This window comes from Microtus oregoni, unplaced genomic scaffold, assembly GCF_018167655.1.
Source record: "Microtus oregoni isolate MIOR12 unplaced genomic scaffold, Mior012 000007F_ref0000211, whole genome shotgun sequence".
Lineage (NCBI taxonomy): Eukaryota > Metazoa > Chordata > Mammalia > Rodentia > Cricetidae > Microtus > Microtus oregoni.
This window is the reverse complement of record NW_024543066.1, coordinates 34,118,664-34,136,189: the sequence shown is the minus strand read 5'-3', so window position 1 is coordinate 34,136,189 and position 17,526 is coordinate 34,118,664. Positions and strand designations below refer to the sequence as shown.

General features: G+C 42.8%; 1 protein-coding gene across 1 annotated transcript in view; it reads right to left on the bottom strand.

Annotated features, from left to right (window-relative positions):
- The window catches only part of Kcnq5 (potassium voltage-gated channel subfamily Q member 5), a 536,576-nt gene extending 522,557 nt beyond the window's left edge, over positions 1-14,019 (bottom strand). Inside the window, exon 1 of the mRNA XM_041655539.1 lies at positions 13,604-14,019. Coding sequence (XP_041511473.1) covers positions 13,604-14,004 — 401 coding nt within the window. The 5' untranslated portion in view covers positions 14,005-14,019. The remainder of the gene's footprint in view (positions 1-13,603) is intronic.
- Between the last annotated feature and the right edge of the window lie 3,507 nt (positions 14,020-17,526).

Below are 17,526 nucleotides of genomic sequence, written 5' to 3'. Positions count from 1 at the left end.
CTATCTTTCTGTCTGTGGAAGACATTAACACTGATGTATCTAGTCTATCATTAAATATGGACTTGTCTTATATGTCGTCTTCGCTCATTGTCAGCTTAACCTGAGCTTTATTGATGTGGGAGTGTCATATATCAATCTGTTGATTTCATTGGTTAAGCAATAAAGTAACTGCTTGCCCTCATAGGTTAAAACATAGGTGGGAGGAGTAAACAGGACAGAATGCTGGGAGGAAGAGGAAGTGAGCTCAGACTCAACAGCTCTGCTCGCTGGAGCAGAGACACCATGCCCCGCTCCCGGGCAGACACACGCCATGAAGCTCCGACCCAGGATGGACTAGGCTAGAATCTTCCCGATAAGACTGGTTCTCATAGATTATTAGAGATGGGTTGATTGGGATATCAGAATTAGCCAGTAAGGGCTAGAGCTAAAGGGCCAAGCAGTGTTTAAATGAATACAGTTTGTGTGTTGTTATTTCGGGGCATAAGCTAGCCAGGCGGCTGGGGTGCCAGGGACGCAGCCCCGCCGCCTCCAATTACTACACTTTATTTTAACCAAGGCTGAACCACATCATAGAAGTTACCCAAAGGGAAGAGGAAATCACTACATTAACTGGGGTTGGGTATGTGTGAGAATTTGAGGGAAGCCAGAAGTATTTTCTCCTCAGGTTTCCTTTCAGTAAAAGAAAACAGCACTGTTATATTTGCAGGAAGGAAATACGATACAAAAGTTTAAACTCCTCAGTTTGCTGAAATAACATGTTCAAAACATCAAGATTTCAAAAATATTCCAAGAAGCCAATCATGCTGGGCCAGAAATGGATGCTTTTGATTATGAATATCCTGGGTAAGATGGTGGCCAACAGCTCTTGGCGGCACTTGTTATGAAGTCAGTGGGGACCAATCTAAGAAACTAACCACTCAACTGCTACTATAGAGCAAAAACAGTGAGCCCAGATACAGAAGGTCTACCCAAAGAGAACCCTAGACAATGGCTTAATGCTTCACTTCATAGTTACAGAATCAGTGATGTTGCTTGTTGCCCACTTACTGTTTTAATTCTGATAGTCTGCTAGAAGAGTTTAAACGAGAGTTTTAAAGACCTAAAGTGACCTCAATCCCTGCAACCTTGAGTTTTAGAAGACAGGAAAACATGATTTGGTAGAAATTACTTACTCTTAAGAACTCATGTTCTCAGAGGCATGGTGCTAGTCATTCTAGAACAATCTTCATCTGAAAAAATTATACAAACTAAGTTTCTAAGAATGTCCGAGGGCAATCACTGTCATCAGTTTGGTTCAAATGAAACTTTGTCTCTAGCACCTCCCAGAATACACAGAGTTTCCTCTAAGAACAGATAAAGATAGGAGACAGAAAGACAGGAAACTGGGAATAAGAAGGTATTTATGATGCGCACATTTTTTAAACATACTGATGAACAGAAACACACGCGGTATATGTATGCACTGTTAATCTTTAGTATTCACAGATTCGATATTTGAATATTCATTTACAGTCCATGGACTCAGTTAGGTATTATTTTTTTTTAATGCCATTCTGTAGGTATGTGAGGGACAGCCCACAACTCAGGTCTCCCGCTGCACATGTTCAGTTAATGCTGAACAGGGCTAAAGAACTACCAAATGTTCCTAAACCAGAGAGGGTTGTGATGTGCCTTGTGGAGAAAATACATGAGGTACTTTAAGCTTCAATAGTATTGATTATGAACTTAATGTTATTTAACCATAAGTGTGTGAATATACAGACACACACTCATACACACACTGAGAGGAGAAAGAGAGAGTCATTCATTACCCAGTGCTGTCTTGTTACATCTTCCAACATTGCTACACCCACTTTTCATTCTTTTTTATTTAATTAGTTTTAATTCTTTTAATCACATCAAACATGTATTAATAGCAATTTCAATTCTCTCTCTTTCTGGTATCTTGTTCATTTCAATTACTCCAATGTCTTTTATTAGGACAGACTTTCCATGTGATTTTGGACAGACCTAGCACTTCTTGAAGAAATTCAAGGTTTCACTTTGCCCTGTTGCTTCCTAATGTATCATTCTCCTGCCTCTCTGCACCGGTTTAGTTGTTGGTTTCACTGCCTGTTCTGTCTCCTCTCTGTCACCCCCGCAACAGTGTCCAGTGACTTATCTCAAGCTCTTTGGAGTACTTGGCACTTCTCTCTTGCCGATTGGGAATTTATGTTCCCACCAGATTTTCTACTGGCAAAGAAAGTTCTACACTGCTCCCTTCCCTGAAGTTAGCTTCCTATTTACACATTATAATTCAGGAGACTCTGTACTCTCACATGTTTTTGGAGATGCTAATGAGGTGCCCATTCACAGCTCCCTTGCTGTGTTGTTTTCATCCAGGGCATTGAGTGTATTTACTGTGAAACTGGATGTCCCCCTAACACAAGATGCCTGACTTGCCCACTGATTTCTTGGGACCCTCACTTATCTCAGCTTTGTTCTTTACTGCCACTTCATATAGTTTTACATGTACAATGTTATTTTTCTTCTTTGCCATACTTTAACAGTCTTTGGGACTTGCCCTCTTATGGGTGCTGTGACATGGCTGTAGTTTTTGTTTTTGTTTTTTTTCTTCTGTCCTATATTCTCCTGAAAGGCCAGTTTTCACCCTGCACAATCTTTACCCAGCCCCTTCACTATCTCTTCATTTAACACATCTTCACTGTCAAATGCTAATTCTCAGATAAGCCTGTACACCCATCTCTACATAAAGACGGACGCATAATTACTGCTTGGGAATGGCCATACGTGTTTGGAATCTTGAGCACTTGATTCTGTCATTCCCTTTGCTTGTGAGCAGCTAATTAAGGAAAAAGGGCTCCAGGCCTTCCTCCGAAATCTCCCTATTCTCCCTTTTATCATGTCCGCAGATGTGGTGCTCCTGTTGACCCTTAGTCATGATAACTAATTTGCTGGCTTGCCATGTGGGTCTTGAAGCAAATGTAACAAGACACAATAGACGGCTGTGAAGAAGTCTCTTCAATGTCCTAGGACAAGTTTTTGGAAATCTATATTAAGACTACAGCATTGAAAGGGAATTGGAAACAACAAATGAGAAGGGGGGGGAGAGACAAATATTTGCTTATTCTTTTATAGAGGGAAAAATTCTATGACTTCTTTGATAACATTGTGAATTGTGTTAACTATCGTTTGATTAAAAGGACAGTATCTTTTCTTCAGTATAGTGTGATAGTGTCTTGACTATTCTTATTTATAATGGTTTACATTACTTTGCCTACAACAAAAAACAAAACAAAACAAAAAAACTCCATATCCATGAGCTCTGAAAAAACAGTTCTCAGCAGCATGACCTAACTAGTTTAAAGACAGGAATTTGTGAAGCAACTCATCAGGTTCAACCCTGGATGCAATAGCTTGGGAATCATGTAAGGGAATTTTTCTTGGTAGAGATGCTGTGAAAATAGCACTTCCTATTTCAGTGGGGCTGATGACAACATTCTTCAAAGGGAGAGGCGAGCTTGAGAGGCTCCTGAGCATGGTCACACCCAATTGATAGCCTACATCAATCTAGAAGTCAACATGATCAGCAGAAACACAACAGCTGGGTGATTACTTCCCTAATGTAGGTACTGTTCTACCATTAGAAGGACTGCAGCAGCATCTCAGTGTGAGAATAAAACAGGATCATGTTACATACAGTGGCTGAATTCAGTGGGAATATTATAATCCTTTTTGTTCTGACTCCTTGATGGGCCTGAACCTCAAGAAGAGGCATAGCTTTCTTCTAAACACTTGAATATCCATTTGGTATTCATTACTGTCAAACTGGAGCCTGTCAATAAACTCCATTTCTTATACTTGCCAACATCTGCCAACACGTGCATGAGCAGGAGCAGTCACTTCTGAGTTCAGGAGCATATGTTGAAAGTTTTAAATGGGGTCCGCAAGAATCATTATTGTAACTCTTCTACTTCTGTCACCTAAGCATTTGGGGAATTGAAATAGACATACATAATTTTATTATTCCAAGTCAGAGGTTCTCCTACGATTAACATGCATTTTTAAGGCCATATGTTAATCTCCTAGTTATAAGGAAAATGAAGATGTCTGGTGCTAGATTGTAGATGTTTTCTTGCATATAGAAACTCCTAATGACTAGGACAGAGTATGCAGTAGATATTTTTGTTTTTTGAGGTTGGATATTTATTTAGTGGTTATGGAAGGGAAGGGAGAAGGAGAGAAGAGCAGGCAGGAAGAGGTAGTAGATATTTTTAAGTTAAATGCTATTTACCAATGTTTAGTCTGTTTCCCCTACATCTTGCTATTACTTTATTGCATTCCCTATTTCCTCATCTACCCTTAATTGCAGGCATTATCTGGGTATACATCATGACCTACAAACTTTTTCTTTACTGTCTTCCTTGTGATTTTATCTCCAGTATTTTAAAGCAGTATCCACGAGCTACTACTATAAACACACTATCAGGAATTTCACCAGCACCGAAATTTCAGTATCTCCATAGTTAACCTCATTTTTATCACTGCTTACATACCTCAACTTGTGCCACCTGAAGTCCTGGTTCCAGTCAATGCCCTCGCTATCTATACAACGACCCAATCCAATTACCAGAAATAACAAATCTATCTCTCTTTATCTTCTACATTTGATAATTTTAAAATGCCATTTCACTCTAGAACCATATTTTTCTTTCTTTCCTGCATCATTTCCCCAGTCTGTACTCTAACTGACTAACAGTTTCAAAGATGACCATCTCTGCTTTTGATCTTCTTCAAGCCATCATTTGTAACTTTGGCCAAGAAGTACACTGACATGTAAGCTAGTGATATTTGCATGTTCTGGTGCATGCTTGTAATCCCAGGACTCAGGAACCAGCCTGGCCTTGATACAGATGTGGAGGCCAACCTGGACCACATCAGAAGGAAGGAAGGAATGAAGGGAGGGAGGGAGAGAGGGAGGGAGGGAGGAAGAAAGGGAGGGAGGGGGAAGAAGAAAATAAAAAATAGAGAGGTTATTATTGCCTGCCATAGTTCTATCTGTTTCAAGGATTAACCAATAGGTGGTAATACTTTTTAAAATCATAGAATTTTAGAATGGAAATAGAGCTTTCTACCATATTATTCCTAACTGTATTAACAGTGTCAAAAGCAGTCAACACATTAATGGAAGTATACATATTTTAAATATTTTATATAAATATACACAGCTCTCACATGCAACTCTAATCTTATAATTTAATATGTCCTGTTCCCATTTCACAAACTAAGAAAGCTGGTATTGAAAGCAACTTCCTTATGACTATCAAATCAGTAGCAGCAAAACTGAGGTTGAATTTGAACCTAGTCATGTACTTCTGTGATATCATCCACTTTGTGGAATAACTAGCATTGAACACATTAACTTCTGTGGCTTTAAGTTACATGAGAAACTGGATGTATGGTTACAGACAAGGACATATAAACTTTAATATTACCATGGAGTCAAGAAGAAACAGTCTAAAATAGCCTTATAAATATTACTAAGGGGATAATGTCCAATATGACTGTGTTTGTAAAAGCCATATCTCTTCACATAAAGTTAAAATCAATTAACTTTAAAATTACCAGCTAATCTTATACAAATTATATGAATTTAGCATTTTTCTTTTTCTTTCTTTCTTTCTTTCTTTTTGTTCACTTGACTCATTTGGCTTTCACTGGAGTAACAGAAGAAAGGTAAACTCTCTGATGATGAATGCAGTGTGTGTGTTGATGTTGTAAGCTTAGCGATGTGTGTAGACTAGCAAACGCATATACCTAATAGAAAAGTAAGCATTATTTTCAAATTAGAGAACTTCTGAATTAACAAACACTTGGGAAACTCACTCTTCTGACAAAGTCATGCAAAAAAATGTTAAAAGAATCACTAGGAATCTCTGAAACTCATCAAAGAATTTTACTAATAATGCAAAAAAAAAAAGCGAAGTTACATGCCGATGTGCCTCCCATTTTGCAACCAAATAGAACGTTGAAGAGTACACTTATAAATGCTTGGAGAAGAATGAAAAATAAAGCGCAAACATGGACACATCCTCCTGTATAACTGGATTGCGGCTAGTCAATGTTTTGGCTTCCAGTAGTTTCACACCACTGGGTTAGGGCAAAACATGCTCTGCCGGCATTTTCATCTGCCAAAATAGCCATTTGCAATTAAAAATTAATATTGGCATTATTCCTTTGCAAGCAATTATCAAAAGGCTTCTGGCTATTTTCCTTGTTTATAGTGCTTCTTGCACCACGACTTTATTCCGATTGGAAATACTGTTCTCGTATTTTTGTTTCTTTTATGCCATCCTATTCCCAATGTTGATATATGAACAATTTAAACATTTTTTAATTGGCTCGTAGGCCTCAAGTACGAAGTATTTATTTATATTTTTAAAAAATAGACTGATTTGCAATGGTATATATTATATTACTATATTAGCTGAATATAATGCAGAATAAATTGAATCCCTCTGCACCTAAGAGAAATAAATATTTTTTTTAATGAATGACTTTGAAACAAAATGTAAGCATCAGTTTCTATAGATACAGACTTAATTTGGAACAGAATTCTTATGCAAATAATAAGAAATTAATTCGGTCTAATGACATCCGATACAGAAAGCCAACAGTAGAGTAAAATTCCATCTACCAAAGGGGAACTAGTATGATCTGGAGAGTTGGCATATCAGTAAATGTACTAAGATGCACACATGGACTACAGCTGTGCAAAAAAGAATTCTGGGTATTAGTGACCCAGGAGTGGGACTGGAGTTCTAAGCACATGGAGTGGGGAGAGGCAAGGACCAGGGTCCTTCTCCAGTCAGAGGAATGTTGTGCTAAATATTGGAAAGATGCCTTTAGCTATGGTAGGGCACATAGAACTTGAGGAGTAGGGCATGAAGGTACAGCCATGGATTAGGAGGTAATTATCCATGTAGTATGATTAATAAAAACCCAGAGACAGAAATTGGGGTTCAACCTGAAGGTCAGAAAAACAAAACAAACAGCCACTGGCTCTTACCTCTACCTCCTCCTGCCTCCAGGAATCTCAAATGAGACTGTGTGTGAGAGTTGTCTCCTCCCATATTATATTCCTCTCTAGTGCTGGGATTAAAGGTGTGCACCACTACCGCCTGGTTTCTATGGCAAACTAGTGTGGCTACTGGGATTAAAGGTGTGTGTCACCACTGCCTGGTCTGTAAGGTTGACCAGTGGGGCTGTTTTACTTTCTGACCTTCAGACAAGCTTTCTTTATTAAAATTATAACTGAAATATTGCTACATTCCAGCTCAGAGATATGAAGGGAAATGATTAAAATACCAGATAACTTTGTATTCCAAATTCTTTGTTCCTTCTGTGATAGCATTTTAGAATCATTCTATTCTGCCATTTTACTTGGGTGGCAGACACTATTATGGCCATGCATAGATGAAGAGTCAGAAACCCAAAGGGTCAAATGATTGCTCCACATCAGTTACTTAGAAAAGGTAGAGGTCAAGCCGTCATCTTCTGAGGCATTAGCATCTCCAAGAAAATTGCAAAGACCTGGTATTTCTTTCAGCTTTGGCCTACTTGAAATTTTTGCATGGAGGACTTCCAAAGAAAACCACTCCTTCACTCATCCAGTTAGCAATTAACACGGCCTGATGAGATACCTAAGACCTTGTTAAATAAATGAGATTCTGAATTAAGTAGACTTTCTGCAAGGGAAGTTTTCTCCCATACTAAAGGTCTGAGGCAAAAAGACACCACTACCACAAAGATAAATGAAGCACCATGATCTATTATTCATTGCCTTCCCAGAATGCAATGAAATCTAAGAAAAGTGGTACCTACCTCATCCATACCAACTGCCTGGAAATGTGTCTATGAAGCGACTTTTGTACTGCAATTTGAAGAGACAATGAAAATTGAAAGTATGTGTTGAAAAGTCAGGGTATACTATGTGGGAAAAATAGCATAGCATGAACAATAGAATAGTCATGAGATACGGGACAGAGTGGGCAAGCAAGGCTAGTTAGTAATCAGGGGGATGGGGACTTGGAGAGGGCTAGAATTAAGTCACAAAGATGACATGAGGTTCTCGTGAACTGTCCCAAGGAAACTAGAGCCTAATTTACATAATTCCTAATCATACTTGGATATACTAAAATATACTTTGACCTGAGACATTCCACATGTGCTTTGGCAACAAAGGCCTTGTTCTTCAGGAGCATCATTCAGAAGAAATCCAGTAAAGTTTCATCAGTTTCTGAGCCTCTGGATTATTCCATCAGTGTTCTGGGTCTATCTACAGATTCTTACTCATCCACCTTTTTCGCTGATTTTTGATTCATTGTTCTAATTGTCACAAGCTGATAAAGATTTCATAATCTATGTATAGCATCAAGACATTTCTATTAACCTCAAGATTTTTTTTTCAATGAATTGATTCCCTCAAAGCATTTTCCTGTGTGACTTCTATGCGCTTGAAATACTAGTGGTTGCTGACCTAAAGCCCATGAGACAAGACTTAAGCTGGATTCCTGTTCCCAGGCCTTCCAATTGTCGCCCAAATAACTAAGCACATCTGACATTCTACTTGAACAAATTTGAACATTTTATATTCCTGTGAACTTGAGTCTTCACGGTTTGCCACATAAATTACTGAATGATACTTCTAGTTCCCAAATCGCAGGCTGGAATCATCTCCATTGGCCCCTCAGATAAGTGAAAACATGCAATCAATTCTGTATCTCTAATATTTTTTTAAACAAAATGACTGGAGTACTCAGCCCTAAATGGGAGATGGGTATCACAACTCTCCCCTTACCCATCAAAGGTATGGACCATCAAGTAAGAGGGCACACAGAAATTCTAAGGGCCAGGGGTTAGGAGAACCTATTCCACCATGACATAGCACCTTCCAGACATGACAAACTCACATCAGCGGTGGTTGCTTGTACAAGATCAAACCAGATAATGTTCCATCATGGATCACAATGAGTTCTCAAGGCCCCACCCTAACTGAAGAGCTATTGTCAGCTGATGGCCGGTAGGTGAGGAAACATTTTGTTTAGGGGTCTTGCCCCTTCTTAGGTTGTGCACATACCAGTGGATAGCTCTACACGGGTGGCAAACGGGCAACATGAACTGGACTTCATGGGTTATTAAAGAACAAGATAATGAAGTTAAGATGGGAAAGTGGGAGGAGATTTGAGAGGAAAGTGGAGGGGGGAAATAGGGAGTGGGTATAATAAAAATATATTATACAAAAGTCTCAAAGAATGAATTTTAGAAGAAAAAGGAACATTGCTGGGTGAATCTCTTTTTATCCCCAGAGTTACTCCCTTAGTTCCTTATGCAATCATCTCTCCCTTTTTCAGCAGCCCAGCACAAGGAGAACCAACAGACATTTTCAGGGTGAATTTGATAAGAAAAAAAAATATATAGTAGGAAAGAATGGAAATTTTCTAAAATTGTTACCTCCTGAAAATTACAGATCATCCTAACTCCATTTTAAATTCCCTCTCCCGACTCATTTTCCAAACTAAGACGTATTCTCTTGATTTCCATCATTCATTAACCACTTTCGTCTATAGGACAAAGACAAGGTTCCACGACCATCATCATAGACTACTCAAAATTAGGTACATGTCCCCCTTATCCTTTTCTTTTTGAAAAAGGCTTCGTCCTGCAAGACTTTTTTGTTTATTGATTTTACATACCAACCACAGTTCCCCTTCCTTTAAGATCCTTACAGTTACAACACATCCACAAACCTACATTTTCACTAAAGTTATTGTCTCTGTCAAGATCGCTCATTTGCTCTGTGCTGTACACCTGAAATAGCTTATTTAATTGTCCAAACTCGGCCCGTGTCTAATTTCCCCTTTAAAGACTGCTGGCTTTTCTGATTTCAGCCGTACTGTCTGCTCTTTTGCATGAAGCTTTATGACTTATCTCTTCTGTAATCATACTGACATCATTTCACACTTGTTGAAAGGCTTACACTCACCCAAACGCCTTTTTTCCTTGAAATCAGAGGGATTTGACTCATTAACTTGGAAATCATCACATTCCTCAAATGTTCAAATATGCATAAATGGGGAAGTCTATGAATGATATAATCATATTTAGTTTTTATTAATAATACTTGTATCTGGGTGGCAGCTACAAGGTTGGAAATAGAAGGAAGATGGCCAGCCAGTAGAGGATAGTTTGGAAGAAACTGGAAGGGCAGAGAAAGCAGCAAACGACAGAAAGAGATATATCTGGAAAAATATTTCTAATCCAATGAGCAAAATTTAATGGTCATTTGAGGGCAGGGGAGGGGAAGGATGACTCCAGGGTCCCTAGCTTTCGTGGAATATTCTAGTTTAAAGTATTTATGAATTCTCATCCATAGTACTGAATCAGGTGAAGACACCGTGCAATGTGATGCTAGACAGATATGTTGGCATGGATGCATCTCACAGCGCCTCCGGTGAGAGCCCTCAGAACTGACCACGTTTGCCATAGTGACACAAATTTACCTTAGCGACCCTATCACAAACTCCTGCAACCACCAAAATTCTTGTAAATTTCCCCCCAAAGAAGGGCAATTTAGAAGAAACAAACAACTCAGAGAAATCATCTCCTATTTTAAGAGCTCATCTAGTTAACTGTGTCACAGCTGAAGACAGAGCACACTGCTGCCAGGGGACTCCAAAAGAGCAGGAAGTGCCTGGATCACCTAAGGCCCACAAATTCAGAGGAAGAAGTCACTTGAAGCACATCACCTCTGTTCTTGCCAGCATCCTTACCAGTAATCTGGGATATATACTCGTAAGATCACATTCAGACCATTAAAATATCATTATAATAATTATTTTCACATATTTTAACAGAAATTTCTCTTTACCTGAAGTATAATATTAAACACAGTTCTCTCGTTTCTTGGCAGTGGAAACACTGGGCTAACCAAGTAAATTCATCCCTGAAGCGCCTCATTAATCACAGTGTACTTGTTCTTGGCATGGACCTTAATACGCTACAAAAACCGTTATTAAAGTAAGATTTGAGGATTCCCAGGCAGGCAGGGCATTAGTTAGTTACACCTCCCTAGAAATTATTTTCTTATAGTTCCCTGTAAAGGTCTTATTAGGCTTACAGCTCAAAGTAACCTTGCTTTATTAATTTAATGTGTAAATTCCTGCTATTCAAAACCTCATCTCAAGTTATAAGTAGTGATTACCCCTCTTTGCCCCGGACTCTGCAGTGATTGTGTGCCATCTTCCCAGACGCTGACTCTGTCCACTCTGATTGCCTGCTAATGTGGATCTCGCATCACTATGTAGCTGAAATGCTCCAACCCTATAGCCGCAGGCTCTTGGAAGCATTATGGAGAACTTTATATTAGCAACACTGTGCTGGCAAGCACTTAATTTATGTACTATTTACCACGTAATTCACTGATAAAGCTGGCTAACAGGCAAAAACTGTTAACTTAAAACTAGAACCTTTTAAAGCAGCCATTTGTTGAAGTGTAAGAAGTCCCAGAAGCCCAGAATAACCGACTTAACAACCAGATATCAAAAAGAAAATATTGTACCTTGAGAAATGTTCATTCATGTTTATAAACAATGCTTAGGAGACATCAACATGTTCAACAATGGTGATTGTGTCTCTGAATCCATAACATGCAGTTTACCCAGATAAAATGCAATGTATTACATCATATTTAAAACTCAAAGTCATGACTATTTTGAGCATGTTCTAAAAATATCATCATCCATACTGTGGACATTTCCTGCAAATTAAGCATCATCACTGCTAAATTTTTCAGTATATTCAGACAGGTCAAAATAATTTATTAGGCTCATTAAGTACTAGATTAATTGCATATCAACCCAAGGAGATGAGCTTAACAAGTGTCAGTGGTGTTTCCTGTCATTAATTCCATCTAAATCCGTGCGACTCTTCCATCGACAACAGATAGGACTTATACGTTTGGGTGCAATGATGATGCAAAACAACATTCCCTGTGAGTGCCTTGCAAACATAGAAAGCTGACGGGAATAGTCCACCTAATCGTACATGTTCACATCAATCTGGAACCGTAAAAATTTCCAGACACCAGGGCCCCAGCGTGCAGACACGACCAATTTCCTGAGTTCTACCTGGTCATATTTCAGGTTCGCCTATTTACAAAACCAGTCCCTTCTCTCCGGTTAGTATTATTTTTTAAGTTTCCTGGGTTGGTGCCAATTCTTCATTCCAGGAGAGGGATAAGTATAGGATGGCATGCTTCATTTCTGAAGGAATTTTTGTGTGACCCAAACATATTTTACTAAGTAAGAAACAAGGAATCAGTCAGCATGTGCCTGCAACTTTCTCTGAAGGTCTCCTAAGGCTAATATATTTCGCTTTAACGTAAGGAAGGGAGGGACGCGGAGGGTGTAAAAAGACGAGGGTTCTTTAAAAACAGTGAATTAGACAGGGTGTAATGGCATAAAGACGACTGTAAATCGTCCAGATAAACCTAACTCTAATAGGAGATGGAATGAATGGACGTTGTGGGAAAAACAGTAGTAAACTTTAAAGCCACTGAAAGGTTTTTAACGCCTAAGGGAAAAAAATAAACATTTGCTTCCAATCATTTTCTCATTAAGCATTCTCTGCTAGATGGCAAGACTTACTTAACACATGTACGCGCGCACACACACACCTACACACACACACACACACACACACACACCACACTTTGTCTCAGTGCCATAAATGTCAACTGAACCCAGTGCTTGATCCACGTCAGAACTGACCCCTTGAGTCTCTGCCTTGGCACTGTGGGCCAGGTTCCCGAACCCAGGGTTCCCCACTTGCTGCTGCAGCTGAGTGGAGCAGAGCTTGCATGGCCCGCTAGCACTCCTAGACTCAAGCCACCTTTCTGTTGCAAGGACTACATGCACTGACAGATTTTCCGTTGGTGACAGCTGTGATGGTGGCCAGGCGTGTTTCCGGGCGGGCGCGCTTAAAACCTAGTCTCTCTCTCTCCACCATGTAGCAGCTTCCTGTGCTGGACCTCCAGGGCTGACTGTGGACCCACCCTTCACCTTCTCCTCTCCTCTCCATCCCACACCGCCACCCCCCTCCTATACACTCTCCAGCCTCAGGTTGGTGCCCATCCTCCCAGAGCGTTTCCCAGCTCCTGGGCGCCCCACTCAGTTAAGTTTACGTATGTCAAGACCTAATCACTCCCGATTATCTGAGTCGTCTAAATCCTGCTTCTGCCTCCAATCACACAGGTACCTGGAACTGACCGGCAGTTTTTTTGGGTGCTATAGGGCAACTTGGTTCAATCTGAACAAGTGCGAGAGGTGGGACAAGAGAGATGGAGGGCTCCAGAGGGCTCTGTCGCGAACACGTGCAAAGAAATAAAAACCACCACGTGTGTGTATGTGTGTGTGTGCGCGCCCGCGCGCGCGTTTCCGCACCTCCGGCCAGGGCGCGGGTTCCAAGTGCACCCCAGGGGTTCAGGCGCAAGCCCCCCACAGTGGGCTTGGTTGGGGGGCGCACGGGGGGGGCGGGTACTCACACGAACGCGTGGTAGACGAACGCCCAGCCTCGGGGTCTCTCCAGCACGTTGTACAGATAGTTCTGCACCCTTCGGTACTTGACGTTGCGCCGACAGCTCTGGCTGCTGGTGTAAGAGAGCGGCTTCCCCAGCAGGCTCATCCGGGCCCCCTGCTTGCCCCGGCGGCTCTCTCTCAGGCCGCCGCCACCTCCTCCGAGCGCCGCCGCGCGGGTGCCGAGCAGCAGCAGGCCGTCGCCCCTGGCGGCCGCCGAGTTCAGCAGCACCCTGCCGCGGCCGGACTCCACATCCTTCATGCCGCTGCCCGGGCGCCCCCCACCCGCCGCCGCCGCCGCCGCCGCGCCGCTCCTCACCCAGAGCCCGGCGGCACCGCCCTCCTCTCCTCCCGCGTGGTGGCGGGGCATGGCATCACCACCGGCACCGTAAGGGGGGCGCCGGCGCCTGCGGCGGGGGCAGCGGCCTCATGTGCACGGGCAGGTCGGCTGGAGGAAGTCCGCAACCGACGGGGCGCCCCTGGGGCAGACGAGCTCAGTGCCCGGGCTTCGGGCGGGGGCGGTGGGGTGTGCGGAGCAGGCCCCGGGAGGTTCGGATTTCTGCCCTTGCCAATTCCAAATCCGGACCTGTTGGGGGCGTCACTTTGAGAGGTGTCCCTTGATCTCCCTTAGTTCCCCGGCTGCCACTCCCTCCTCCCCGAGGGTCCGCGGGCCGGTCCGGGGGCTTGTGGGGTGCCCCCAAAGCACGCTCCCACGCGTGTACACCCAGCCCGTGTCGGCTCAGTCTGTATCCTGCTCCCCCGCAGAACACCAGCCTGATCCTAAGTCCGTCTCCTGGGCTGGAGTTTGGGTGGGTTCTTCCTGAGGCTTGGAGCTGTCCGGAGAGTGAAGTCCGCCCTGTGCCTCGTGAACAAACTGGACCAGCAGTTCTCTGGGTTTCTCCCGCCGCTATGCCACGCTTGGTCCTGCCATCCTCCCGCAATGGGTGTGGGCAGAAGCAACTAGGTCCTGCCCTCCAGGTGCTGGCTAGCCTTGGAGCGGGCCAGCGGGGCGACGCTTCGGGTAGTGGCGCTTGGGTTCCCGCGCTGGGGACCAGTCCTCCGCAATTCAATGGACACACCCGGAGACGCACAGGCAGGGACCCGGCAGCTTCCCTCGACTCAATCCAGCCTGCAGGCTGTGACTTTCCATCCTAGCCTTAGACAGCATACCCGAGAGTCACGGAACATCCTTCCCATCCCCAGGGATGGGGTGTGGGGAGGGCGTAAAACTCCAGAGCGGTTCCTTTGCGGTGAGGGAGCTGCCATGCGGCTCCTGACAGAGAAGCCTGGGAAAATCAAGAAATTTCCATTTAAGTGGGAGAAAGTCACAAAACTGCTTAAGTCTCCGCAGCAGCGGTGGCGTCCCCAATGAGTGGGAGAGGAATCCTAGAGGGTGGGGAGCCCAAGACCTGCCTCTCACCCAAGGTTAGAGACTTGTTAAGGGGAACCACTGACTGGGTCTCATACCATCTCTGGCAGATGGGCGCCCCAAAGCCCGCGCTCTTGGCTGAGAGTGAAGCCAAGGTACCGCTGGCTGGAAACGCTGGCTTACAAAAACATTGTTAGCGATTAAACAACAGATTCAGCCTGGGTTGGGGAAACTGAGAGCACGCCAGGCTTGGGGACTACTTCCAAAAGAGCAGCCTTTCTCCCAAATATGAAAAAAAAAAACAAAACAAAAAACAAAAAACAAACCACCAAGCTCAACTGAGCTATGCTTTCAGTAGAAAGCTGTGGTAGACTGTAGCAACGTGGTTATTCCGTGTGCCCTTTTCACTTCCTTTAATCTTAAGCAATCCTAAGGCAAAAAACAATCTTATCTCGGGTTGTTTCAGCCTTAGCAGACAATACTCTACCAACACCCCCTCCCCACACACACAGTGCATACACCCACGCCTACGGACAGCTGCTCATTGCAGCCAAAGCGTTAGCTGAAAGTTTTACTTTTACTTTTGTCGTTGTTGCTTTGTGAAGACCCCTCCCTGACTCTTAGAGTCAGCAAGACCTTGCTTTCCTTAAAGGCTCTGGGCAGTAGGCACTACTAACTCCTAGCTCTGTGCAGCTGGCAGCCGTACCACGTGACTGTGAGCCGAGCACCAACACCCAGAGTCACTCCTGCTTTCCCCTAATACACTTCACACCCACACACCGTGGAGGTGCTAGAGAGATTGCTCCGCTCCCTGCTATTCAAGGCAAATGCGGAGAGCGTCCTGGAATAAGCTCTGCAATCCTAGAGCTGCACGGAGACCCTGGCTGAAGGCGGGGAGAGTTCGGTGCAGCTATATTTAGACTCCCCACGGAGTTTCAGTGCAGGGACTTTCAGGGTGAAAGATGTAGAGACTTAAAATGACTCGTGTGTACGCCTTGAACGTGAAAAATCTTAGTTTTTCTGAAAATAGGAAAAATGAAAAGGCCACTTCCCCTTAACGAAGCTGTTTTCTTTGCTGTGAGCTTCTACTTCTGTGGTTAGATCACCTTCGCTTCACTCAGGGGCTGGGCCCTACATACAGGCAGGAAATCTCCGAAAGGCAGGACACTAGAGCATGTTTCTCCTCCAGAAGGCTCCAGGAAGTCAGCTGCCTAACTTCTAAATGATGCTTGTCTTGGATGCAGAAATGAACCAGGGAAGCTATGATGTCTATTCCGAAAACGCCATTAAACTGGGGTGGGAAGGTGGTAGGGACAGCTTTGATTAGTAAGGGTTATAGCTGTTGAAGATATTTTCAACTATCTCTTCTGAGTGTGATCCATTTAGTTACAAACCCAGAGAAGGGAGCCTGTTGGTGTATCCAACAGGAGTTCCTGGATGAGGCACTTGGAACCCAGCATCCTGGCTCCCAGTTACAGGACCGATTTTCCAGTCCAAGCAAATGGACCAAACATCACAGGGCAGGGCTGTATCTATAGCACTGCCTACTACCTCTGGAAAAGGCTGTTCTCGGTGCAAACCCCAACTAATCATTCTGCTCATCCATTTCCAGGAAAGAAAGATCAAGTGGTCTGTTAAGACCTCTTGTTGGGCATTGGTCTCTGCCATGCTTTCTTTGCTATCCAGTAACTTCCCTCGATAGCTAAAAGTCAACTTGGAGGAAAATAAACTATTTGTAATTAATCTTTTTTGTTGTTGTTGTCCCTAGTCCTATGAATACACATGTTGCTAGGAAATTACCTTTTTTTTTCTTTTTCTGAAGTAGCAGTATAGAGAGTAGTCATAGTGAGGCATGTATAAAATAATGTAAAATATATTTCATGAACAATAATTACATTAAAATATTACAAAGAGGTAATGGTAAGGGTACATGACAAACCCATTTATTCATTCATGCATTTATTTATTTATTTTGGTTTGTACAATAGGATCTCGCTCTGTAGCCCAGGTTATCCTAAGGCTACATATTTAGCCTAGGTTGACCTCTAACTGGTCATTATCCCCTTGCCTGTGTCCTAATTGCTGGGATTATACATAAGAGCCAGCAGGCCTGTCCAGAGAATCTCTTGTTTAAAAAACAGTTTTAATTGCTGGTGTAGCACGTGTGGGTTGACTGGCAGTCCCTCATCCTTTCATAAGGTTTTGCTTTAACTGGGGATAGTGGCACATGCCTTTAATCTCAACACTAAGGAGACAGACGCAGGTGGATCTCTGTGAGTTCGAGGCCAGCCTGATCTACAGAGTGAGTTCCAGGTCAGTCAGGGCTACACAGAGAAACCCTATCTTGAAAAACAAAAGAACAGAAAAAAGAAAAGAAGAAAAAGGTTTTGTTTTCAACTATTCCTGTGTGACCTTGGAAAGTAAACCCTCTAAAGTCTGTATAGAGATGCTTTCAGTTGAATATAGTTACTAGAAAATATTTCATACCAATGTGCTTTCTGTTCTGTTCTATTTTCTTTCTGA